The sequence below is a fragment of the Thunnus albacares genome, chromosome 4 (assembly GCF_914725855.1).
Source record: "Thunnus albacares chromosome 4, fThuAlb1.1, whole genome shotgun sequence".
Classification (NCBI taxonomy): Eukaryota; Metazoa; Chordata; class Actinopteri; order Scombriformes; family Scombridae; genus Thunnus; species Thunnus albacares.
Genome location: NC_058109.1, coordinates 9,033,245 through 9,061,067, shown reverse-complemented (window position 1 = coordinate 9,061,067; position 27,823 = coordinate 9,033,245). Strand labels below are relative to the sequence as shown.

The window sequence follows — 27,823 nt, the reverse complement described above, 5'->3', positions numbered from 1 at the left end:
CTCACACTGGTCTGCACTTTGCTGTTTGTGCATTCTCAAATTGTAAGATTGATTTCCAAAAATTATCTAGGAAAAAGGGAGATTGCTGTATACCACTAAGCCTTGCAAACACAAGTTCGATGAAAGGAATAACTCAAAGTCGCACCCATAATTCAAACAAGGTGTCATGGGGACTGGAGAAAAGGTGGATATAGGAGTTTTGTTGTTAGTGTAAGGTTGGCCTGGCCAAGAAATAGTCTTTATTGCATTGTTCGAAAAATCTGAAAAGATATCTGAAAATCTGAACAAATAAACCAAACTTGCATTATTTTTATGGAGAAACACCACTACAGGGAAGCGAAATGTGTTTGTTTTAAGAAATGTGGGTCAACCAACCCTTTAAATTGTGTGGAGAGAGAGACACCGGTGTAGCCTCTGTGCCACATGCATATGCGCAGTTTGGACATGCTCATATTCCTGTAGCTGTCATAACAATGACATTATATGATTCTGTTTTTAAGATACTCTGCCACCTTACTCACATTAATATTTTAAAGGACATCATAGTCGGCGGGAAATAAGAAATTGCAGAGTAACGTAAATATTTTTTGGAGCAGTCACGGGTAAAATGTCGAACTACTCCTTTAAAGCCTTTTTCCCCAATTGGTACAGTTTGTCCCGAACGGGGACCCGTACAGCAACCAGTCGAGCGCATGGGCACCTATGATTGGTCGGACTGTCAGAGCAGTGCTGTGATTGGTCAGATTATCAGCGGCACCGGAGCGGGCAGAAAAACACTCTTTCATCTTCACAGTTTTAACTTCGTGTTGTTGAGTCGCTGCCCAACCGTTCAACTCATATCGCGGTTTAATATAGTGTCATTATCAGACACCGTTAACGCCGCTTTCATGAAATGTTACCTGACATTGAAATACTGTTGTGACGGAGTGAGCCTTGTTAGCTTAGCGGGCTAAGTTTCCATTGGAGTCACGGCTAGTTATTTAGCTTTAGCTCACAGCTAACAGGAGCGACATCAACAGCACCGAGAGACAAGGTAACACAGGAAACCCAGAGGGCCTGACACCTGTTAACTACGTTGTTTGGAAGGTTTGGTTTGGCGATAAACAACCCACTGTCATTTTTGCCTGGACTGAGCAGTACCACACAGCTGCTGTACCCCTATTTTTAAACTCATAAACTTCTATCACATATGTTTCTCATTCCTGATGAACTTTTTTCACTTCATTTCACTTCAGTTCTATAAAAAGCAACTCTCAGAGGCTTAAAACTGTGCAGAATGCAAATGAGCACACATGCATAGCTTTGCAGAAACCAAAGTCCTTGCAAGCTTCCCTTTTTTTGACACAAATGCAGCTTTGCAACAGTGATGATTCTGTCACAACCACTTGTTTCTGCAGTAATAAATAAAAATTTGAACATTCTTATAGCTCCTTGGGTATTGAACAGATTAATTATTTTCCTTCCATTTAGCATGAAGTCTTTGGAAACAGGCTGCATTCATGCAAATTACTGTAACGACTGATGAACTGAAGATTCTATGTTTTCTTAAAAATATTGTCAGATCCAAGTCATTTATACCACGGCCTAAAAGTATGACCAACATTGCATCACTCTTGGTTTTTGGCTGGCTAGGACAGTCTTAGATGCTTGATTAAAAGGGGTCATGATGCTACACCAGCAACATAGTAGACCAATTGTTATTTGGAGGTTACAGGTCAGACCTGTCAGCTGGTTAAGCTGTCTGTCTCTCTCCTCTTTCTCCCCAACAGCATGAACTTTCCCCCCACAAAGCGCCTCCGAGGCCTGAACCAGGACATAGTAACGGCAGGCGCTTTCGATGACCCATTTGGAGATGACGAGGACTTCACCCAGGACGACTTGGATGAGATCGACATCATCGCCTCACAAGCAAACACATCGGCTTCTGCATCGGGGCTCGGGTCTAAACCAGGAACCAAATCGGTGGAGCACGCCCGTGGGTCAGTCTTGCCATTGTCTGCAGGACAGAGCAAACCTCAGAGCAGAGCCACAACTAACCAGAGCAGAGAGAACACCTTTGGGTTAATTGGCAAAAGAGGGAATGCTGGGATATCGAGCAGAGAGCCTCTCGGTGAGTTACTTTTTTTCTAGCCAAATTTTTTGATGTGTATATTTAAAGGCAATCTCTCTCAATCATCACTTATGACCCACTAGAAGTGTGTGGCAGTGTATGTATCTACAGAGAACCTGCTCTCTGTCTGTATTTTGTTATTATTTTGTTGTGTTTGTGACATTTCTCGGGGCGTCAACCTTTGGGCCGTGGGTGTGTAGCCCCCAGCCAATAACAGCGCAGGGTGTGAGGTCAGAACTCCATAAAAACATAGCGACCAGGTTACATCGCTGTCTCCGTCTCTCTCCTCTGCTCTCTGTCTGTCTATCTGCTTGACTGAGGGCAGGACTGAGCTACACACACACATAGGCAGAGCAGAGAGGCCACAGCGGACTGGGGGGGGATGAATCATGCACTCCAGCTGCATTCACACCAAACCACTGCAGCACCTTCCTACAGGGTTGTGCGGAGGTGTGAGTGTGTTTTTGTGCTTTAGAATGTAACTGGCGTGAAACAATCAGAAAATAACGTGTTATTTATCTGATTCACTGCTTTGTTCTTGCTACCACCGCTCCCTCCCTTCATTCAGCTAGCTTGCTCGACCACTGCTACTCTCTCTTGCATGTGCACTCAGCATGCGCTAGTATCGTTGATCTAGGGAGGAGGGGCCGACTTTGAATGTCGTGTTTACGAACAACAACCAACAAATCCTGCATAGTATACTTTTAAAGAAGCAAATCTGGTGGATTTACATATTTCATCCTGCTGACTACCTGTATTATCAGCTGTCCTTCTGTTTGTAGCTTGATTCCCTTCCAGGCAGCCCCTGATTTCACTCCTTTTCTATGAAAATCAACCTGCAGAGAGACAATCCATCACAAAAGATTTATGTTTTTGTTAAAATTATGTTATTGTTGTGGACTGAAGCAACAGTGAAAATAGACTGTGACAGTAGAAGTTTATTTATTCCTCCACTTGCATCATATGTACCAAGGCAGTGATTTACACACTGCTTTGGCACATGAAATGCATTAAATTTTATCAGTCCAGGTCCTCAATACAAAAAACTAACTGTGAATTCCATCTCTAAAAGAACTTACAACTCTATCATGTACTCCTGTTAAAATTTCTTTCACTTTATTACAACAAGAAAAGCAGCGTTTTGGCTCTTTGTCTGGTACAGAGAGTCTGTTCCTCTGTAAGTGAAGTGAACCAATTTGTGTTTGAAACACACAAGTTAAATTTTAATAGGCACAGATAACAGTGTTGTGTCCTTCGGGAGACTAGACTTTAATAAAATTTGAAGCAGAAAGAAAATGAACAACAATATTTTTCTTCAGTCTCTAATAATTCTTAATGGTAATATCCATAAGAACTAATCTTATTAATAAAGTGACTTGATGAGAATGTCTTCATAAAGATAAAATACAAATGTCTGAACTTTACACCACAAACTGATGTGTTTAGAGGCAACATGTGTTGATGTGAAAGAAGTTAACAGATGAAGATCCACACCTGTATGCTTATTTGTTGAAGATGAAAATGTTTCACTTTGAATGAAAATTAGTAAGTCTTATGAATCCAAAAATGTAGTGAAAATACAGACAGAGGCTGAAAGGAGAGTTTGTAGAAAAATAAGAGAAACTAAGTAAAGTTTGTAAATCAGTTTGTCTAATCAGTTGCTGTGTATCACAGTAAATGTACATACCGTCAGCTGGGGAATTCAAAAGTATTGTTCTTTCCGTACACTGTAACAAAATGTACTGATACGGCTCTACTCGTAAACTGTTAAAACTTGAAGAACCACTGCAGCATCTTCTAACAAGCAGATGTCAAAGTGAAGGTCTAATGATAACAGTTAATGACAGTTTTTGTGTTGATAATGTTGACAAAGCTCTGTTGTTTCGTATGTTCAGGTAACAGGCAGCAGCAGTTTGGGTCGGACAAAGACGACTCCTACGGCCTGCTGGAGGCCCAGCATGCAGAGCTCAAGAGGAAGGTGAGACTCAGTGGTTTCTCACTTTATAAAACTTTACAGAAAGTAGATTTATAGATTTAATCATACTGGAGGACCAGCACAGGGAACAAAACTACATAACCAGAGCAGAGAGCCATAACAGTGCATTTGATGAGATTCCAGTATTAATAAATTGTAATTTCTAAAATTTTATGTGACTTAAATTTTGTGTTGACCAGGACTTCAAACCACTGAGAGAAACCAGTAACAAAACAAGGAATTTCAGAGACAGTTCATTATACATGGCTGATGTTAAATTATCATTTTATTTGTTTATCACATTATAATATTCCCATTTGAAATATTGTTCCTGATGCATTATGGTCTATTTCAATTTCATTTTAAATTTTTATTCTGCTTTATAGTCCAGGGACTACAGGTGAAAAATAACCTTCCGGCTAACCTCGGCTCATTTACACAAATAAAATAAGCTTTTACAGTTTTACATATTCTACATGTTTTGTGCTTCATTTGCACAATTTCCCAAATTTCAGTCTGACATAGTTGCTATCGTTGCAAAATTTGGTATCTTTACTATAATTTTAGATAAAGCCCTATGGGTTTCAACCAGCATAAATCTGGCTGGCTCACTGGTATGCCATTGCTTGTTAAGGGGTTTTAAATAAATAAATAAATAACTTCACCAGTCATCATAATGGATAAAAGTCTCAAATTTGTACATTGAAATGAAAACTTCTTAATCTGTGTCAGCTTGCAGTACAGGACAGTCTACAGATGCGTTTCAGTGTGGACCAAAACAGTGTCGACATTTCATAACCAGACCCGATGGAGAGATAAACAAACCAAAAGTCTTCCCAAGCAGAGAAGATTTACTATAAGCCTGATTTGATATCAGTTTTAGGAGAAACTTGTACCAGCTGAGAACAGACATTAGATAAAATTGTCCTGGTGTTTGTAATGTGTGGTTATGTGTTTATGTGTGTATGTTATTAGCTGAAGGAGGTGGAGGAGGAGATCGTGTTGAAGAGCGGGGAGATCCGCGTCCTGAGGGACTCTCTGAAAGCAGCTCAGCAGGAGAAAGAGGCCCAGAGACAGAACCAGATGCTGCTGGAGACACAGAAACAGAAAGAGCAGAGTGACAGGGAGAAGGAGCTCAACAAGAAGGTGAGAAGCTGGAAAACATACACATACAGTACATATAATCCTTAGAATAACATGCTAATAATGTGTCGTTTATACACAGGTTCAGTCTCTGCAGTCGGAGCTGCAGTTTAAGGAAGCAGAGATCAATGAGATGAAGACTAAACTGCACAGTTCAGACAAAAACAAAACCGCCTCTCCACTGCCTAGAAACAGGTCAGTCATCAACAACTAATTAGATAATCAGTTAAATGTTTAATGTCATGTATCAGCGTAAACTCTACTCATTTCTGCTCTCAGTTTCTTCTATGTGAGGATTTCTATGTTTATATCGTAAACTGAATATCTTTGGGTTTTGGACTGCTGGTGGGACAAAACAAGACAATTAAAGACGTGACCTTTGGACTCTGGGAAACTGGCTCTTTCATTAGTTGCAGCACTAATGATCAACTTTAATGACAGTAAACTGATTACACTAAACAGGGTCAGTCAGAGAGTCAGTTTGTGAAAATGACTGAGATTCAAGAGTGAATTCAAAAGAAGTAAAACAAGACCTAAAGAAAGTATCCAGTATTTATTGTACTTTTGTTCATCTCTCACTCATTGCAGTTTTTTGCGTTTGCTCGCCAGTGTTTACTCTGCAAATGACATATTAACATGAGATTAGAGAAATTAGAAACATTGTTGAGGCATCATATTTCTATTTAAATAACCTATGTATGCAAGTCAAGTTTATTTGTATAGCACATTTCAACAACAATGCAATTCAGAGTGTTTTACATAAAAAATAAAGGGCAGTGTTGCTATTTTCTGCATTTCGATTTTCACCATTATTTAATACTCCAAACTGCCACCATCAGAAAACTATATGTCATCATAATTTCAACTATGCGTCTGTGACTGTGTAGTAAAACAGCAACATCACAGTCTCTCCTCAGAGTTGTCCTTCTTTTGCTCAAAGTCAGTGTAGGAAGCTTCATCAGATTTAGATAAAGAGTTTCTGTCTTACTACAGCCCAACGTACACCGCTTCAACATGTGGAGAAATCCCAAGCTTGACAGGCCTGCTGTGCTTAGTTACAGTTGCTAAGCTATTATTGGACAATTGCCATTTAGGGCAGGGGTTTAGCAAATGGTCAATTATCAAATTCCATTATATCCATTCATCAGTTGATAATAATACATCAGCCACTGGTATCGTGTATTCCTAGGGTATACGTAACCACCAATTGGAAACACTTGAACGTCTTATTTTTACAGAAATATCTGAAATTCACCTAAAACTTGGTTACTTTAAGCTGTTATTATGACTGATATTAGTGACGGACAAAACCACAAACCTAAGACACAAAAATAACAACTAGATCAGCAGAGCAGCACTAGTAGGACGTCCTGGTTAGGAAATATCACAGTTTGAACCTGTCATGTCTTATCATCAAACACACACATGTGGATTTCTTGGATTTAATCCAACAAGACATTAAAAGTTATTGGAAGTCCTTGAATGTGATTTTTGAGCCAGTTTCAGTGAATCCTGGTATTGGAGTCATCTCAGGTCAACAAAAGGGAAACCGTTATTCCCTTTATACATTACAAACAGGTCACACTGAAGTAGATTAAACTCATCACATCAAATCAGAATGATTGATTGTCATTTGCTGATCTCCAACCTGATAAACTATTCTCTCTGCTCTTAGTCCTAAAGTGCCGAGTGGTCTTGCCCAGTTGCATCATGGAAGCGGCAGCAGCTCCTCCTCTCCGACAGCGAATGGTTTCATCACAAAGGAGACGTTTGGAGCCCAGGTCCCATCCAGAACGACACCGGGGAAGACACGGAGAGACGGTGGGTCACATGATGATGATGTCATGAAGGTTGAGGTGGTGAAACTGATGTGATTATTGTTTTGTTTTGAGAGATTTTACTATTAAACTCTGTGCATGTGCGTGCGCGTGTCTTCCAGCAGACAGATTGTCATCCAGCAGCAGATCTGGTGACAGACAAGAAGTGCTCCGTCCAGACCCCTTCCTGTCCGTCAAACCTGAACACCGGCAGCACCAAGGTTAGTCAGCCTGCAGAGCTGCTTTATGAGGGTCAATGGAAATAATGCACACTTTTATATCTAGCAGGCTATTTTAATGCTCTCCTGTCTGATTTACCCAGAAAAGTCATTAATCGGTTATAAGTTGTTCTTATTATCAGCTCTTCTGTCATTTATAAAGGACTTTCAGTCTAACAAATCATGTTTGATTGATTGATCCTCACAAGAGAAGTGATTTCTTTCATTAAATCACAGTTTTCTATAACTTAACAGTTTGCAGTGTTTGTGTGTGTGTTGTTCTGTGTCGTCCTCCAGGTGGCTTCCTGCTGGGTTTGTTGCTGCAGCAGCCTCTGTCTCCCAGCAGCCTCAGCCTCTCTCACCTGCTGTCCATAAGTCTCACTGACATCCACCTGACATCCAGGTAAGTCCATCTAATTTGGCTGGTAAAAGAACGTATAATATAGTCCTGTAAGAGTCAGAGGGGAGGTGCAGCAGAAAGAAACGGACTTAAGTTCAATGTCCAGTGCAGCAAAATAAATCTGGGGCAGAAAGTGAAAAAGCATCACTTATTCCTCCTCCATTACCATCACTGAAGTGCCCTCGAGCAGGTTATTTAACCCTCCAACTGTTTCAGTGAAGCAGCACAGTAGCCAAAATAACCCACAAAAGAGGATTCATCTTCACTGAATGTCACCCAGGGAGTAAACACACCATGCTGTCTGTTTAAACATATAGGATCATTGAGTTTGTCTCTGAAGCCAACACACCAGACTCCCTTTAGAAATCATGCATTTAAGCCTGCATCAGTGACATGACAGACAATAATAAAACATGAGAATCAGATGTTACAGTGTTATGATCTTAAATGTTTCAGACAAAAAATCTCTTTGGTATAAAATAACTTAATATAATCTGTAATTTCCCTCTTAACCTTTTTAAAACACAAATTAGACCTGAGTAGTATTAATGATGGTAGTTTGAACAACAGTTGTAGCAGTGGTGGTTGTAGTACTACAAGTAGTACACATTATACCTCAATCACAAAGGAACTGAAATGTTGTAAAAGACTTAACTGACGTGTTGTGTTGTATGTTATGTTTTCAGCGGGCTGTCAGCAGGTTTTCTGCTCCACACCGATGCTGCAGCCAATGTCAGCGGCGGTGGAGGCAGAGCTCCCGGAGCTGCTCTGAGTCCAGTCCAGAGTCTGGCTGTGACAGGACTCAACATGCTGAGTCAGAGCCGACCAGCAGCCGCAGCCAGCAGCAGAAACAACAGGTAGACTGACTGTCTGAGATACTACAGCTGCTCTGATGAAGTTAACATATCTGCTGCTCACTGACAAATACAGAATAACAAAACCATCACAGTTTAACAGTTCTATGGACAATAGAGCCCTCTTGTGGCCACATAATGTAACAGCAGTAGTGTTGTAATTACTAAAGGTTTACTGAATCCCTGTTTCCACTGATATATCAGCTCACAGTCAGTGCATAAAGCCTGTACATCACTGAGAATTACTGCTTCACTGTATTTGAAATACTGTCTTCACACACTAATAACACCTCAAAAACAACGACAGGCAACAAACAAGATGATATAGACCAGTGGTTCCCACAGTGGCTGCCTTAAGAACAGACAAAGGGTGCTGCAAGATTTAGTTATTTCCATTTTTATACTGTACACTGGTAATCATTTTTCACCATATACAAAAAACACCTTTGACACATGAACTACATTTTTATTTTACACATTCAATCAGAACTTAAGAAATAAACATCAATATCATTGATTATAAGCTGCGATAAATATGCAGCTAGTGACTAGTTACTAACAAATACTAACACAACACACAGTCCTGCTCCTGTGAGATTTCCAGGTTCACAGCAGTCAGAAATAACGACTGTCTAAGCAGAGAGGCCAAGATTTGTCACTGTAAGCAGCTTAAAGAAAGTGTAGTGAAAGCTACACAGTCGACACATGTTTGAGGAGAGGGGAAGCTAGCCGTCCCACACTGGAACGCCTCAACTGCAGGTGAAGCGTCAGATGCAGCAACATTGCTGCAATAGTTCAAGTGACCATGAGAGCAAAGTGAGCGACACATGATGTCAAGCATTTCTCTGTGCTTGTTTTTGTCTTTAAAAAAAACTACTATATCAGCTAATTTTACTTATGAACAAAGCTAAAGAAATGCATTTAACCATGTAGCACACTACTTATTTTTATTCAGTTTTTTTAAGTCAATGTTAATCTTCAAATCTGCACAGCAGCCTAAAACTGAACTTATGTATTTATACTTACTTATATAATTATGTCACTTAAAATTGATGTTAGTTCATAAGTCACATGTTTTATATCGATGCTATTTGGCTCGTTGCAGTGTTGATTTAAAAAATATATTCTTATAACAGATACCCATGGTGTTATTTATAGCTGAAGAGGTTGCACGTGTATGAAGCATGTGCAATGAAGGGGTGGCATAAATATGATAAATGCTTTTAGTGTGACTCATTATCTCATTTGGGCGACTAACATTCATGTGCGGGCAAAGTAAAACATCTAAGCGTGCGTGTGTGTGTGCGTGTGTGTGTGTGTGTGTGTGTGTGTGTGTGGAGGTCGTGCCCTGGAGCCGTCCTCCTCCTCCCTCTGTTGGACCTCCATCTATCTCGGCTCATTCAGGCTCTTGACTCGCTCCACTCGACCTCCGCTGGCAGCGGTAGTTCAGACTCTGCAAGCGCCAGCTCTCTCCCAGCAGGCTGTAATGCTGCTGCTGGACTGGGGAGACTGGAGGAGACTGGTCTGACTGGTTTCAGCGTGGAGGACACTGGCTTGGCAGCTCTGCGGCTTCTCTACCTGCTGCTGGCCAACAGTGACGAGGTGATGATGAAACAACAGTAACAATACAGACACCTGTAATGACCGGACAGACATACAGTACATGAACCATAAGGGTTTTATCCTGATATATTGTGAATTTGAGCAAAGTTGTTAAATAAAATAAGACTCTTATTCAGGAAAAGAGAGTTTAAGCTGTTTTTTGGCCAATTTAACAGGATGAATAACATTTTATCTGAATGAATCTTAATGTTCAAGTCTTTGTTTACAGTTTTCAGAGCTAACGATCATCTGTTTGTTTAGTATTCTCTGAATCTGCAGTGCTGACCTTTGAACTTTTCCCTGCTCCCCAGGTGGTGGAGGCTGTACTGTCAAAAGAGAGTCAGAGCAAAGTTATAGACAACAAGGTATGGATAGAAAATCAATGAGTCCTTCATTACAGAACAGGAAGCAATATCAACTTTGTGGTTAAAAACTACATATTGTTTATGTTTTATCATAATATCATGATGAGCTTAAAATTTGTAATTTTCTGATCTTATCACTGCTGGACATTATTTTCCAATTAAATTTTCACTTAAAGAAGAACTCTGACATTTCATTAAAGTCCTCCTCTTCTCCCCTTCTTGTCTTAGACTGACCGCTCTGCCGCAGGTGTGGGTCTACACTCCCAGAATGCCTTGCTGCGGACAGTGTTGCGGCTGTGTGATGTGGGATTTTGCGACGGTGGCTCACAAAGGGAGGAGCTCGTCATCAGCGCCATGAAGATACTGTGTGTCCTGATGGAGAGGATGCCACACACACACACTGACAGGTGTGACTCATTGTACATTCAGTTAGTGCTTAGAATTAGAATTTTTGTTTTTACACAATGCATAAAACATGCAGAAAGGATTACTTTTAGTTAGAAAGTAACATAAATACTGTCTGTTTTTGAGTCATGACAGTCCTGTAAACTATGACGTGAATAGCTGCACTTCATGTGAACCTGCTGCAGTTTACATGACTGCCATGACTCCAGGAGTGCAGATTCTACTTTATTCAATCTGTCCCTACCTGCTGGGTAGCTACATCTAGCTAACCAGCTGTCTGCAGATATCAGGCTAATGTTTCTTCAAGAAAGACAATGATGAACATTAAAAGAAGCCAGTAAGAGACTGACTGTGACTGCAACTAATGATTATTGTCATGGTCCACCAGTAGTTTTCTATTTGTTTAGTCTATAAAATGTCTGTTGATGATAAATTCACAAGTTCACCACATGATACCCACAAAAGAAGAATGATTGAGTTTTTCTTAAATCTGTAAGAGCTGCAGAAAGCAGTGACCCACTCTGATTCACCCTTCTCATGACACACACACACTTTATCCTTCAATCACACTGACATATACTGGATTACACACACACAGTATGAAGCAACTCTCACCTGGACGGAAGCCTGCTGAAGGTAGAGGAGTGGCTGAGCAGGGAGTGTACGCACGTTTATGTCAGCGGTTACATAATACAGTTCTTGTAACTGCAGCGATTTCACTGTGGTGACGTCACAGAAAGTAAGAAATAACTGATGAAATATGAAGAAGTTGTTGGGGTTGAACTGAAGATCACTTGTAGAAGTTTCTCAATATTAAGTGCTGACTTGTTTAAAAAAAAAAAAAAAAAACATTTTGCAATAACAGATCACAGTGCACAGGGTTTCAAACTTTGAACCTGATTAGTACAGTTTGTGTCCAAAACCTCTCTCTCTCTCCCTCTTCTATGAGTCACTTCTGAACACACTGACGCACAGAGCAACTCACTTTTTCCTGTGATATTATCTCTAATGTCCACTGTAGATAAATGTCCATATTGTTGTGAAAAATTTTAATATATAACTTCAGATCTTAACACAATATCATCAGATTCAGAACTGTTCTTCAGTGTCCTGTTCAGGGATCGGTGTCTGTTACCATGGTTACAGCTAGTGCAACATGAGTTTTTATTATGTATATTTACAAATATGAATATCTGCTGCTGTGTCGTTTCTTTAAACTGTACATGTTGTTACTTGATCGGCCTCATTAATCCTGTAATGGTTGGGATCTGCCGTTTTGACTATAAAACATCTGAACTAATGACGAATGTCCCTCGTTAGTTCTCAGAGTTCAAAGTGATTCAGAGAAAGTTCAACTACTGGATAATGTTTGGTTTTTACTGCAGATATCACTGAAATAATGTTCACTCTCTGTCTCTCTTTTCTCTCTCTCAGGTTGCAGTGTGTGTTGCAGGCGGTGTGTGCGTGCGTGTCAGCAGACAGCAAGTTGCAGACGGTTTCTGAGTGCGTGTCCGCTCTCATGTCCATGGCCGACCACCCGACCCTGGCTCAGCAGCTCTGCTCTCATCACGGTGAGACTCCCACCTCCGCTACGCCACTGTCACTCTAATGTATTGAAGTTATCTGTAATTTAATGGCATTTGTACAGTAAGTCAGTGGTTTAAGGACAGGCCAATGGTGCCACAAGATTTATTTACAAACAGTGAAAGCTACTTTGCTTGCAGCTTTTTGTGGAGAGGGGAAGCTAGCTGTCTTACACTGGAATATCTCATTCTTTTTAGCTATTAAATACCTGGAATACTTAAAGCTACTGAGAAAGCTAAATATAAATGTGAAGGTGTTTTTGTTGGAAAACTAAAATGTGAAGGGGTGCCATGGTTTAAAAAAGTTTTGGGAACCTCTGCACTGAGTAACCATTCTTTAATCTTCATTTTAATGTTTTCTCCTCTTTGTTTCACCTCGAAAATTCACTAATTGTCACTAAACTTCTGGTTTTCTTTAGACCCATGTGTTTTCCTGAAGTTGTTCCAGTTCATCAGAAACAGACCAGTCAACCAGACAACACACACAGGCCTGATTCTGCTGGACCTGCAGGTAACACACACACACACACACACACACACACACATATGAAATTGTTTAAGTAACATTGTGGTGTGCAGCAGCAGCAGCAGCAGCAGCAGCAGCAGCAGCATACTGCAGGCAGCAGTGTGCTGCAAGACACAAGACAGACACACAGTGTTGTTGGCAGACTCAGCTCGTCTTTAACTGTCATTTTACGTTATGTTTTAAAAACTCACTTGGCTGTTGGAGCAGCTGATCACAGCTCAGAACATTCAGTGCAGGTGAAAAGACGTCTAGCCAAAGGAATGCACAGATGTTGGATACAGAACTAAACTGTGTTTCAGATTATAACCTTCAGTTGAACAGATGACCATATTTTAACATGTAACAGCTTCTACTGGATCTCACTTTCATATTTGTTGGCAAAAGTCCAACATACACTACAGTGATATTGAGCAGGTTTACAGGTCAGATACCATCGCACTAAACGCAGCTTTTTTACTTCTGCCGTCAGCCTAGATTAGTCTGTTAGGAACCAACCGGCCTTTTTATCGAACATGAACAAAAGGAGGCTGTTTTTTAGAACTCAGCTGTTATTTGAACAGCTACTTTCTTACTCACCAGTTGCTGTCGTCGTTGTTACTGTTTTCCAGGTGGTTCGTTTGTTGAGCAGACTAATGACTCAGAGAACAGAGAGCTGGACTACCAGCCATCACAGCAGCTGTCAGTGTTATACTGAGGTAACTCACACACACACTCTGACCAAAATCTCTTAATGTAATGACACTAAGTTTTGCGTTGCACCTTTCTTCAACTCTCCTCGTCTCTCTCAGCTGGTTCAGACAGTGGTGATTATTTTCCATCGTCAGTGGTTGGATCTTTGTGATTGTCAGGAGCCGACAGACTCAACAGGTCAGTCACATTCCAGCTTTACAGTCTGCTTTACGACCAGTAGCTGGAATAACGCTCATTGTTCAGTCTCTAAAAACATCAAGTTACTTACTCTCCAGGTGTGTGTGTGTGTGTTAAATCATAAATGACATGTCGTTCCTCCAGGCCTGGCTCCGCCCCCACCGCAGTGCTCCACCCCCTCGTTGCCATGGTGGCGCGGTCCTGCAGCATCTCTGCTCAGAGAGTGTTTGCTGCTGCTGCACTGGCTGCTGCTGCATCACAGCAGCTTCTCGGAGAGCTGCAGGCCGCTGCTGCACATGTACGACCAGGTGATCCCCGCTGTACGAGACACTCTGAGGAAGATCCCCGAACTGAGAGAAAGTGAAGGTACACACAACACAACACACACATGCACATGCACTATGGTCTGTGTGTAAAAATTGTTTGCAATTGTAGAATTTCATCTTGTGATTTTATTGCCGTCTAGGCAGAGATTGAAAAAGTATTTCATAGTCCAGGGGCATCACACCAAGTGGCCTGTCGAACCAGCCAGCAGTCAGCAGGTGTAAAGACTTTTTCAGTCCTCCTGTTAACTCTCTGTGGTTGGACACAGCTGTAAACTGTTGCAGCAGCCCTGCAAGTTGAAGTGTTGGCTTAGTTTGAATGTAGTGTTGGAATTGCTCCATAATTCAGTGTAATTAGTCGATATACAGTATATCTTTTTACACTCGAACACACCGGATCAAACATAGATGAACCTCAGAAAGAGAGGCAGAGCTGTGGCTCCTCATCTTTTAATGATAATCATTTTTCAAATAGTCTTCTTTAATATAACTCTCTTATATCAACAGTTATGGGCTGAGTCCAGCAGATCAATATCTAACTTTAAATTAACTTCAACTTGATGCAGACCCTCCTGGGTAAAACACGTCCAGTTGGTGATTATCAAACTTCAGCCTTTTGTTTGACTGCTTGCAACTGCAACGTGGCGCTCTGATGACCGTGAAGCAGTCGTACGCTGTGATCAATCAATCAATCACTGTCACCTCAGCTAAATCAGACAAATCCTGACTTGAATCATCCAGTGATCATTTTAGTTGCTAGATGACGGTGTATGTGTGATGCCACTTCTACACTAGAGATACACTGAAACTTTCTCTCCTAATAGATTCTGGTAGCTAAACTGCAAATTGGCCGGTACTGGGTAACTTATACCACTATTCTCTTTTCACCAAATTTAAAATCTGTAAACCTCACTGCACTGGGTAACATAAGCGATGCTGTGGCGCTAAAGACTAAGTCAGCAATTGACGCCTTACTTGGACTGTTCAGGTGTCTGCATACTTTTGGCCATATAATGTCACATCACGCAAGAGTCTCAAATTAAGCATGTTCTTCACTTCCTGTTTCCTGTCTTATCAGAGCTGGCGTTGGAGGAGATCTGCCGCTCGGAGGGTGACGACACCGATGACATGGACACTGATACTGGCTCCTGATTGGCTGCAGCCACTGAGGGACAGTTTACTGACTGTTAATGTGATATTTCAGACTGTGACAAAGACTAAAAACAGAAACTCTGTTGAATTTTTCTGTGATAAAGTGGACGTTGGAGAGAAATTAAGGATTAGAGATAAGTCAGCATCTGACTGAAGTGATGGAACGACTCTGGAGGGATTTAACTATTAAACATGAGAAAAACTGCTGCTGTCAGTGTTCATGTTCACCTGCTGTATATTCAACAGTCAGAACTGCTGTTTCTTCTCTCTGTAGTTTAGACTTTGATTTCATTTTTAGGGAGATACACCGGCTGCAAGGGTTTGGTATCGTCCCACAATTATCAATGTCTTTACTTAGAATTTAAAACCATTTAATTAAAACTGAAGGGAGATGTCTTTAGATCAAGGTAGCCATACAGTAAACTGTCCAAGTATAATATTGAATTGCTGAATTAAATATGATGTAGACACACATATGAATGAAGGAAAGTTAAGTTGACTGTTGGTGATGGAGGTTCAGAAACACTGTAAGAATGAACACAAATAATAAAATATGTCCTTAATAATAAAAATAACAAATAAAAAACCAGTTCGGGATCAGAACAGTTTGTGAAACATCTTTATTTATTCTGCAGCTGTAACTGAGGTCACACATTCAGAAGAAGGCGTCCTACTGGCTGACTCCAGATCTGTTTGGTAGTGATTGGTCAGCCTCAATCAGAGGGGAACACAAGATACGTGTCAGGAATCATTTTTAGTCCAGTTATCTCAAGATTACAACTTCATCATTTTCTTATTATAATACAACACATGCTGCATGTATCAGATCCTTTATCCTGTTATCCTGAAATTTAATTACACTGTTATGTTGACACATCAGAAACAGTTTTCCCATGATCACAAATGAATTATGCTGTTATTTTTGGATGACGGTTGATCCGAGCCATGTTTGTCATGTCAGTCCTCTAGGTCTTGAGAACAAGATGTCCCAGAAGGCCTGCATGTAACTGTGATGACCGTGTTTGTTATTCAGTGTTGTCATGTCACAGGAAAACTATATGTTGTTTTTTATGATAAGTTATCATTGTCACTACAAAAACCTAATTGAGTGGATACAAGTAAATTAAGTTTTAATCTTGAGATAACAAGGCTTGACAAATATTTTTAGCCATCATGGGATCTTTAGGCTTCCTTTCAGGGTTTAAGTGGACTCACCAGAAGAAGATGGATTATTTTATTGTCACACTGAAGTTTGTTACTGTTGGCCAGTTTGTGCTGAATCACAGTACAGACTGTTCAGTAAATGTTGTGTAATTTATATTTGTTTCTCTTTTTGTTTGAATCCATCCTTCTCTTATAATCCTAGGGAGGAACCAGAAAGTGTAAACTCTGAGAGAAAGAAGGTAGCTGTGTAACCAAATCCATACTACATACTCATCGTCATTGTAGACAATCTCAGCAATAAGTATAAAAAAAAAAAAAAAATCAACATATTTTACCATTTTATACTAACAGGAAATGATGCAATATGTGCAACCTCAGATGTTAGTCATACTGCAACTTTGGAAAGTTACTGCCAATTAAACTTCACAAATGGATATTAAGATGTTCACAGTGCATTTCTCCTGCAGTGAAATTCAGTCAGATGCTCTGCCTTTTAAAAATAAAAAAGCAGTTTATGCTCTCCAGAACAAATACAAAACAATCACCTAATGTATTGGTCTTTTAGATTAATTCATTTACAATCAATAGGCTGACAGGCTATTGATTGTAAATGACAAAGTGTGACTTTGTTCTGGAGAACATAGATGTTTTTCCTAAGATTTCATACCGGAGTTGTCTCAACACCACCCAAAATTTATTTTAATTTTTTTCCACCATTTCTTTGTGCATTGCATTTTGGGAGAATCGTTTCCATAAACAACACATTCAACAATCGACTATTTAGTATGCTTTCTATCTGGTTTACTTCATTTGTTCCACTTTTCCTCTCGCTATATACTCAAAACCTGCTTAGAAGTTGTATGTAGTATGGATGTTCGGCTCTGTCTCCTTCAAAGTCCACATTTTAAAACCAACGCCATGTTCAGGTCACAAATGACCATGTAACCAGGTGTTATTTCTCAGGTGTGTGTTGAAGTGGACCAATAAATAAGAAATAGCCCCTTGTAGGTTGTTAATAATAAATGTGAATATTAAGCCCATCATCCTGGACGTGTTCTTCATCACTACTGTACTGTACACAGAGGCTGTGACGCTCAGTTACACACATCTGGACACACCGATGGAAGCTAGATTGATTTATTAATCGTTAAACTGCTACTGAACACACCATTAGCTCTGGTTTTTGTCAGTTACTGGTGACTCTGTTATGAATCCTCCTCAGGAGGAGCAGGCCTCAAGGTGCGGTCAGACCAGATTTGGTGCCCCGTTTATTTCCCTGAGGAACAGGGCAAGACGTATTCACTTTCAGTTGTAAATTAGCATTGCCTCATTTGCTCCCGTCATAGTTTAATCAGTTTGAACTCAAAGGTTCTCTAATGCCAGTTTATGAGGAAGGGCGCGACTGACCTCTCATTCAGGAAACACTGAATGTTTATAGTCTTGTTTTTAGAGCTTCAGGGGAAATAATGAAAGCATCAGAGAAGGTGGATCTCCTTCCTGACCCGCGTGACGGTAAAAAGTAAAACTGTTGATAAGAAGCTGCATAATTTACAACTTTTGCTGTCATTAGCCATGTTATTATGTTGTTGCCGCAGTGCGTGAGTAGATTTCACGTGGCGAAATCTGGTCTAACTGCACCTTCAGTCCACTGGAGGATTCACCTTCATATGCAGGACTTGAACTGAGCCACAGCTGCAGAGAGTTGAAGGCACCTGAGGGTCAAGTAATCCAGGATCAGACTATCTCTTTAGTCTGTGTGTGTGTGTGTGTGTGTTCTTGTATGTCTATCTTTGTGAGGACCAACTTGAGTTTTTGCCTGTGGGAGTTAGGTCCTTTTCTTTTCAGAGGGCTTACTGAGGGTTCAGAGTTTTCAGTTTTGAGTAATAATCAAGTTTAGGTTAAGTGGTGTTAGTGTAATTAAATTGTGATGGTTAAGTTTAGTGTTGGGGGTTTGGGGATGCGTTATATCAAAGATAGTCCTCACAAGTATAGAAGTACAAACGTGTATGTTAGTGTTTTTCAGTCCATGTTGGCACCACCTGGTCATCGTCCTCGTGTTTGTTCTGTAGTGTTTTGTGTGAGCCGTGATGCGTCGTGTGTGTGTTGTGACGTGGCATGCAGGGATTGGTCAGCCACGGGTGCATCAGCAGCTCAGACGCCTCCAGTCTCTCTGCAGGCGACTTCCTCAGCATGCAGCCAATCAGACACTTTGCCTGAGGTGACAACCAGCCAGGCAGGCTGAAGGCCCCGTGGCGGATCTTGGCGAAAAGCGCGGCGGGCTTTGTGTCCTGGAATGGGTATCGTCCAATCAGCATTGTGTAAAGGGACACGCCCAGGCTCCAGATGTCTGCAGCACGCCCTGAGTATGATGCATTCCCATTGGCCAGCAGCTCGGGCCCCACGTAGGCAGGGCAGCCGTGTCTGTCTGTGAGAGAGTCGTCGTCATGGTCACCGTGCAGGAGGACACAGTCGTCGAGGCCGAGCAGAGCGAGACGAGTCCTGCGGGAAGAAAACCACACTGGTCAGATTTCAGTTCAACTGAAGCAGCAATATCACTAGTACTAGTGACAAAATTAGTACAATACTTGTAGTTCTAGTAATAGTAGTAGAGGTATTAGACTAGTAATACTGGAAATACAACAGGTCAAATTGGTTGTATTTTTATTTATCTATCCCACTGATACTGCAAATAATACTGTTGTAACAACTGACAACAATTGTTTTATAGGATGGAAACGTGGACACTTTAGTCCAATCCTTTAACACTCACTGCTCCGCAGTGTTGGATGAATTGGCTCCTCTGAAACCAAGAGAGATCTCATAAAATCCATCCCCATGGATAAATGAAACTATCTGGACTTTTAGGCGCAAATGTCTCATGGGTACCTTTAACAATATGGCGAAGGCCGAGAGATCTTCTTCTCTAATCTAGTTTCTTCTAGCAAGAGAGACCCTAAAGTCCTGTTTGACACTGTAAACTATATTGTCTCTTTCAGCACCCCTGACCTGCGAATCTTCTCAAACAGTGACTCCAATAACTTTCTTAAATATTTTATAGACAAGGTTGTAGATGCTGGGGGAAATATCTCACACTTGTCCAGTCCACTCACTAGTGGTTCCTCAAAGCCATCCATCTTGGACTCCTTTTATCCTGTGTCCATAGATGATATTGCAGCCTTGTTAGGATGAATGAAACCCTGCTTAAGCCCATTAGATGTCCTTCCAACCTCTCTGTTTTTAAAGGTTTTTAACTTTATCGGCCACTGTATAGTCAATATTATAAACCGCTCTCTTCTATCAGGGTGTTACTTAAAGCAGACTATTGTTCAACCTTTGTTGAAGATCCAAACCTGGACCCCCTCCCTTCCAGAGAACTATAGGCCCATTTCAAAACCAACTTGTTCAAATACTGGAATTGCACAGAGTGTTTGACAATATTTCAGTCTGGTTTCCATTAACAGTACTCCACTGAAACAGCTCTCCTTAAGGTCTCAAATGATATTTTAATGGCTGCAGATGCCGGAGATTGTTCAGTATACGGTATTCAGATACTGTGGACCACCACACTCTAATCCACAAGGCTAAATCACCTAGTGGGCATACTTAGACTACTTTGGAGTGGTTCTCCTCCTATCTCACCGATAGGTCTTTGTCAGTCTCTGTAGGTGAATTTTTGTCGGACACTGCCCCTAAGCTTTGGAACAGTCTCCCAGTAAGTTTGAGGTCCTTGGACACTGTGGGCTCTTTTAAAAAGCAGCTAAAAACCCATCTGTTCAGACAGGCATTTAGGTAGCATGTGGTATTTTATGTTTTAATGTCTCTTATGTCTGTTCCCCTTGTATGTTTTATCTAGTGTCTTTGTTTTAGTTATTTGATTGTATTTGATTTAATTCTTTGACTGCAAAGCACTTTGTGACTGGTGTCTGTGAAAGGTGCTATATAAATACACTTTGCTTGCTTGCTGTTTTCAGGGGTATTAATAGTGTCAGCTGTACTATCAGTTTTCTCAGTAGTAGTATTATCAGTATCAGTAGGTCTTTTTTAAGCTGTATCATTAGTATTTTCAGCAGGATCAGTGGTATTTTTAGCAATGTCATTGTTATCAGTACTGTAGTATTTATCATAGTAGCAGCAGTGTTATTATAGTGTTTTAATTGATATCAGTATTAATTATTGTGGTATTATCAGCAGTACCTGTCAGTCTCACCTATTCTGAACCTGCAGCGCTTTACTTTATTATTAGTATTTCTGCAGTATTAGTATTATTATCGGCATCTGTCCGCCTCACCTGTATCTGTCAGTGAAGACGAATCTGCGGAGCTTCAGGTCTCGCAGGACAACTCCATGGTGATGGCAGTGTGCCACGGCATTCAGCATTTGAGCGAACAGAAGCCCCACCTCCTCTTCGCCCAGACGCTTCCTGCTACGGACGTAAGCATGCATGTCGCCATGGTGACCGGGCAGGAAGACATACACGCTGTCCTGGCCAATCACCACGTCCAGCAGGCCACAGATGTTATCATGGTGACCGAGCCGGGCATAGGCAGCCAACCTCTCCTGGTAACCACGTAGTGGCAGTACCTGTAACCATGACAACCAAGAGCAATGGTTCGTAACATGGTAACAGTTGTTACAGTTTTAAAGTGCAAGTGTGTGTTTTTCTGCAATTTCATGAGTATTTTCATCAGTATTACTAGCTGTATCAGCAGTAGTAGTATTAGTATTTTTTGTAGTATCTGTAATATTACTTAGAATTCATGTAGAATTAGCAGTATATTTTGCAGGAATAAGCTGTATTAGTATTTTCAATATTATCAGTTGTATTTTTCCCCAGTATCAATAGTATATTTTGCAGTATCACAAGTATTTTCAGCAGTATCTGTAATATTACTAGCAGTGTTTTCAGCAGTAGTAGCATTATTGCTAACATTATCAGCAGTAGTATTAGTATTTTGAGCATTATCTGCAGTATTACTGGAAGTATTAGAAGTATTTTTGCAGTATCAACAGTATCATTAGTATTGGTTGCTCTGTGTGTGTGTTTGTGTGTGTGTTACCTGGCAGGTGTACTGCTGCTGTGTGTGCGTGTGCACGGCCCTGTAAGTCTCCTCCCCCTCACAGCGCTCAAAGAGGAAGTACGGTCCGACTCTGAACTGGGATTGGCTCTGGCTGGACTTGGGGGTGGGGCTGCTGGGCCTGAGGCATGGTGATAGGCCGGTGGTGGGAGGGGGAGGAGCCAGACAAGCTCTTTTACATTTCGGTAAGTTGTCCTGGGGTTCGTCCAATAGTCTCTTCAGACACAGCTGAGACCTGGCTGTTGCCACACCCATATTCATCTGTGGTTGGAGGAGACAAATGACATCATCAGGTTAATTAATATTTACAGCTTTATTGTTACTGTGAAGCAGCCGCTGGAGGTGTTTAAACAGGAAATGATGTAAGACTGGATCAAAGCTGCAGAACATGATCTCTCAGTTAAGGCAGTGCCTGGTGAAGACTAACAGAAGTGTTTTTTCTTGCACACAACTGCTTTTCAATTATTTTTAGTAAGAATATTTGAAGTAACTTAGGAAACAAAAATTAAAATGCAGTAATTCTGACGCGCAATACAACTGACAACATGCTGATAGGGATCACTTAAGAGGATATTCAGAGGAGATGGTCAGCCAGCACGAGCATCTGTGTACGAAATGCTGCTGCTTCCATGATGAGAACAGTGGTGATGAGATCTGCATCCAACCAAACTTCACCCAGAAGATCACCTGTCAGTACGCTGCATTCAACAAGATGTGATGGATGTTGCAACACTGGAATGATGGGATGATTGTTTCAATCTGCCGATTATTACAACGGAAGATGGACTGAGACAGTTTCAGCTGCACAAACTCCTAACCAAAACAGTAATTAAAGAGGCACTCAAGAGGTGTTACAGAGTTTCGCAGGACTCACAAGAGACGGTAAGAGACGATTTAAAACACAACTTGGCAAGATGTTTGTGGAAGGGAACTGGACGCCTTGTACTTAACCAGATTATGTTTCTGGGTCTTGGACAAAATGTATGAACCTATTTCTGGGGCGGTGAAATCATCCATATACACAGAGGAAGACCAATAGTAGGTGCACAATAATGGACCTTACACAAGTCTGCTGAATGGTATTGTTGCTGGTTGTCTTAAATCTTTCTATACTACCAACACTGAGAGTCTACAACCATGCATAGCAGGTCTGTGAGGCTGTACTGACGCAGCCAGTATGCTTCAACAGAAGTGCTTCTCAGATAGTTGACCGACAGAAACCCCCAGACCAACTCTTTCATTCATGTTCCGTGCAACACTATGAATGACTTCCAGGAGACCGTCTGAAAATTTGCATTGTTATTACCATATTTAAACAATTGTTGCTTTCGCCCCTCTCTGTGATGGTCAACTTTTGACACCTCCTTCAAGTTTGGCCATTTGGATCTGGCCCATAAGGACAGCGGTACTTTGTGCTAAATGCTAATGTATAGATTGTTAAAGTTGGAGTGCAAGCCTTTTGTCTCCCTCTTCTGGCAGTGAGAGTAATTACAAAAACACTGTTGACACGTGCGTAGATCATAGGCTCGTAGTCTATCGTTGTAGCCTACTCCGTTGCTACTGTTGCAGCTGTAAAATGGTGGATAAATTGTTTTGAGCATCACACAACCCCCGCGAAATGACTCGTTTCGCAATCAGAATTTGATCCATTCAGTCCAATAACTTTTAGAAAGTCTAGAAGAGTCACACAATTAAATTATTTTATCCCCATTCAAGTTAGCAGAGAGCTAACTCGGCCGGCAGAAGTCTCTGGTGCATATGCTCTGCCCATAGAGCGTAGTATGTATATTGTGAAATACAGAGAGATTTACCTGGCAGAGATAGGCTTAACCAGCATTTCTGTGAACTCGTTTGGCAAGAGCTTGAACATAGCAGACATTCATTTATATGTAAAAGTTCCAAACTGCAGGTTTAAGTACAGGAACTTCAATATGTTTTGTTTAAGATGTAGTGGTTATAGTTTGATTTATGTCAAGAATGGTTCCAGTAGAGACTCTCGCCTGTTATGTGAGTTGCTTGGTGTGTTAAGGTAAGAGACTTCTAACCTCATGGCAGAGCTGTTTAATTTCTACACTGCGGCGCCCTCTGTTGGTGACATCACAGCCGAGCCCCCTCCCCTCATTAAACGCTCTTCAGTAATATTTTCACATACAGTAAGCAGAGCTGTATTAGTATATTTAACTGTGTTCTGTGTCTCTGCTCCTCACATATTACACTGTTAACGTGTCTATAGGCTTCATGATGCAACTTCCTGTAAGCTGACAGACGCTTCAGCTTTCAGATCATTGCATCAGAGCACAACAGTTTATAGTTTAAACAGGCTTTAAATACAGTCAACACCTACATCACACACACACACATACACACACACACAGTGAGTGATATTTATGTTTTTTTAGAGCCTGCAGTCACTGTGGTGACGCTGTGTGGAAACCTGCTGTTGGCCAATGTTGCTTTCACTCTGGTGAAACACCCTGAGTCACAGCGTCACCACAGTAACATCATCCCCTGACACACACTCACGGTGAATATGTGCTGTTTGATGTCTCATCTCTGCAGATCTGTGGAGGATTTCTCCATCACTTTCTATTTGAGTGAAGTTTCACAATCAAACAATTGACAACTAAGAAACTAACTAGTTTCTCCTGGACTCTGCTGGACTTCGTCAGACTCTGAAAACCAGATGCTGAACTCTATTTGACTGTACTGAACATCTGTTCAGGCCTAAGGAGAACATCTGCACTCACACTGTAATCTTTACATGCTCACCTGAAACCTCACAAGGACTGAGACTAACAATATTTTCATTATTAATTAATTACACAATTATTTTTGAATTACTTAATTAATCTCAGTCTCAAATGCTTCATCGGAAGATGGAGTTTGTTTAATCATTGTTGAGTTGTCTGCGTTAAAATAAAGGTTATGCATAAAAGTTTATTCATGATCTTTAAAATTAAAGTTTGAGGGAAAAAATCCCAGCTCAGTGTCCTCTTACTAGCTTTTTCCACGGCTTTCAACTTAACCACATGGTCTTCATCAAATCAGATCAAATTCTAAAATCAAAAGGTCCTAAAAGCTAAAACCATAAAGACTGCTGAGCTCACATGTCAATGAATCCATCAGAAATGACAACTGAGCAAATTCCATCCACTGATGAAGGCCATGTGATGCAGATGAAAGCACCCCAAAAAAAGCTAGCAAGCTGTCAAACTACTTCCAAGATCAAGAATGAACTTCTTTCTGAACTGTATTAAAGTTTCATAAACTCTACACAGGAGGGTTCAGTAGAAGCTGCTGGACTCTACTAGACCAGCTGCTGCTCTCAGGCAGAGGTGGTGAGTAACTAAGTACTGTAATTAAGTACAAGTTTGAGGTATTTGTACTTTACTTAAGTATCTCCATTTACATTTTCTGCTACTTTATTCATCTTCACTACATTCTACATTTAATCCGACAGCTGTAGTAACTTGTTACTTTGCAGATAAAGATTTTTCATACAAAACCTGCATAATGAACACTTTATTTGCATTTAGCTGATAATACTTTAATACTGTACTTTTACTTTCACTTGTAGTTGAGCGTTTTTATATTGTGTTATTCCTACTTTTACTGAAATAAAGGATCTGAGTTTAGTTTAAGGTGTTTTCTTACCTTGTGCTCCTAAGACAGACAGACCGCTCCGCACTGCAGGTAAACAGAAAACCAGTAGATCCAGTAGAATCAGTAGAAACCCAGTAGAGTCAGTGTGGAGCTGATGGTCTGTCTGTCTATGTAGTAGAAGTTGCTGAAGGCATAAAAACGTTTCTTTTTTTTTCTTTTTTTAAAGTTGAACTCAAACTAGAAGCAGCAGCTCTGATACTGGGATAACTGGAGCTGCCTGTCCGGTGATGACGTCTTCTTCTTCTTCTTCTTCTTCTTCTCTTCTCGGTTGCGCAATTAACCGACCCGTCAGTCAGCTGTTAGTTAGTTAGTTAGTTAGTTAGTTGTTGAGAATCTTCTGTACAGTCTGAATAAAATTAAACTGTGTCGATGAAAAGCAGCACAAAAGACAAACCGAAACTGTTGATTAAAAGATAAACATGAAACTTGTTTTTTTGTATCCGGAGTTGAAGTGAACAAAGCACACAGAGTCCTCCTGTCTGTCCGGGTGTTTGAGTTTTGAATGGATTTAGTCTCCGTGTCTCGGTGTGTTTGTATCCAGACTGACCCTCAGGACTCCGGACTCCTCTGGCCCTGTTCGTCTTCAGGACTTTCAGCTGGACTGACTCCGGGTGTGTTTGGTTTCGTTGTTGTTTCCTCCCGCGGTGTCGTCATCCGGTGAGGGGCGGAGCCTCGATGTTGCAATCCTGAGCCGATCAGTCGTCAGAAAACTGACACGTGACTAAATGGAGCAGAGCAGCACATGCATCATATACAGTATGTTATATAAGTGTTTTAACAGTGGTGGAAGAAGTATTCAGATCATTTATTTAAATAAAAGTACCATTACAGCAATGTAAAATACGCCATTACAAGTAAAATCTCTGCATGAAAAATCCTACTTAAGTAAAAGTACATAAGTATTATCAGCTTCATGTAGTTAAAGTATTGCAGTAAAAGTAGTGGTTTGGTCCCCCTGACTGATATATTATTATATATGAAATCATTAATTATTAATACTGATGCATCAGTGTTAGAGCAGCGTGTTACTGATGTAGCTGCTGGAAGTGGAGCTAGTTTCAACTACTTTATATACAGTTAGCTAGTTTAGTCCAGTGGTTCCCAAACTAGTGGTCGGGCCCCTCCAAAGGGTCACCAGATAAATCTGAGGGGTTGTGAGATGATTAATGGGAGAGAGGAAAAAACAAAGTTATAATTCACAAATCTCTTTTCAGTTCTTGGACTTTTTCTCTAATCTTTGATTTTTGGTGAAATATTGCATCATTTGAACATGTATTGACACGAAACCATGTGAGAAGTTTAGAGTGAAAAATCACTATTTGGCGGAGCTGTTAACAACTCAGACATCTGAAATGTGACCCGACTACACACCTTTTGTAAGACGTCAAGAGCCAACAAGGTTGGAAATCACCGGTTTCATCTTAAACAATATGTTGTATTTTAAAAGCTTGTTATTTTATCCATTGTGTCAAATCTTCATCTGAAAAGTAACTAAAGCTGTCAGATAAATGTAGTGTAGCATAAAATGGAAATAGTCAAGTAAAGTACAAGTATCTCAAAATTGTACTTAAATACAGAACTTGAGTAAATGTATTTGGTAAGTTTCCACCACTGTTTTTTAAATGTTCTTTATTGAATCATACATACAACGCCATCACAAATGATTTGACAACTTCCTTATTATGAGAATTAAAAATAGCACCAGTGTCAACAGTCATATAACTTGTGTAAGCAGGAAGAGAGAGACATTTTATCAACTGTAACACCTTTCCGTTGTATCATCTTGTTTGTCCATGTATTTGTTTTTACAGAGGACAAACAAAAATAGGCCTGAGGGATAAACTGAACAAAAGAAAACGTGGCAAAGCATTTTATAAGAAGGCACAAGACAGCAATGATTGTCATGTAATGGATAAAACCATCTGTTGGTAACACTTAACTTTAGGTCCTCCTGTTTGACATTTATAATTAGTATATAAACAGTTAATACATAGTTTATAACACACTATAATAGATTGATAGAGTACTTTATTAATCCCAAAGGGAAATTTAAGTGTTACAGCAGCCACTTGACATAAATCAAAATACAAAAACGATGAAGTACATAAAATAAATGAATACAATTAAAGGCTAAAATATATACAATAACTAAAAGGACTAACTCAGACATAAAATAAATAGAATAAAGACTAGAGATATAACCATATCTATAACATACTATTTTCTGAGTATAGACTGTTCAAAGATGTTAATATGCTTTAATAGACAGTACATTAGTGCAAGTCAGGTGGATACTGCTAATGTAGTGAGATGCATGTTTGTCCGTGGACGTGGAGGCTGCTGTAGTGACACAGTATAAATAGTAAAACAGTTAAAATAAGACTTCATAGGAGATGTTATAATAGTTGACAAATACAGTACATCAATAAATACTTAAAAGATCCTTATATCTACTTGAAACTACATTATAGTGTGTTATAGACCTTTAAATCACAAATAACAAATTGCTTATTTGGTGCATTCACTGTATTTAATACCCAGAATTCCACTTGATACAGCTCAGATGTACTTTTTTGGTATG

General features: G+C 40.3%; 2 protein-coding genes across 4 annotated transcripts; one reads left to right on the top strand and one right to left on the bottom strand.

Annotated features, from left to right (window-relative positions):
* Positions 1-731: 731 nt before the first annotated feature.
* On the top strand, positions 732-15,544 carry LOC122980406 (ATR interacting protein). Of its 3 annotated transcripts, none has more exons than XM_044348380.1 (18): positions 732-1,033; positions 1,770-2,110; positions 4,006-4,088; positions 5,061-5,231; positions 5,311-5,423; positions 6,904-7,049; positions 7,171-7,266; positions 7,561-7,666; positions 8,350-8,520; positions 9,858-10,119; positions 10,431-10,484; positions 10,713-10,891; positions 12,324-12,460; positions 12,892-12,983; positions 13,607-13,693; positions 13,787-13,865; positions 14,010-14,231; positions 15,267-15,544. In XM_044348380.1, the coding sequence occupies exons 2-18, from the start codon at positions 1,771-1,773 to the stop codon at positions 15,338-15,340; spliced, it is 2,412 nt and encodes an 803-aa protein (XP_044204315.1). In that variant the 5' UTR covers positions 732-1,033; position 1,770; the 3' UTR covers positions 15,341-15,544. The 3 variants fall into 3 exon arrangements, with proteins under 3 accessions (XP_044204315.1, XP_044204313.1, XP_044204314.1); XM_044348378.1 differs by having other exon boundaries at positions 7,168-7,266; XM_044348379.1 differs by having other exon boundaries at positions 732-1,052; positions 7,168-7,266.
* Positions 15,545-16,692: 1,148 nt separating this feature from the next.
* Positions 16,693-25,853, bottom strand: trib3 (tribbles pseudokinase 3). Its single transcript, XM_044348382.1, has 4 exons — positions 25,234-25,853; positions 21,562-21,840; positions 20,793-21,085; positions 16,693-19,003 (listed from the first exon to the last, which is right to left on the bottom strand). The coding sequence occupies exons 2-4, from the start codon at positions 21,838-21,840 to the stop codon at positions 18,514-18,516; spliced, it is 1,062 nt and encodes a 353-aa protein (XP_044204317.1). The 5' UTR covers positions 25,234-25,853; the 3' UTR covers positions 16,693-18,513.
* Between the last annotated feature and the right edge of the window lie 1,970 nt (positions 25,854-27,823).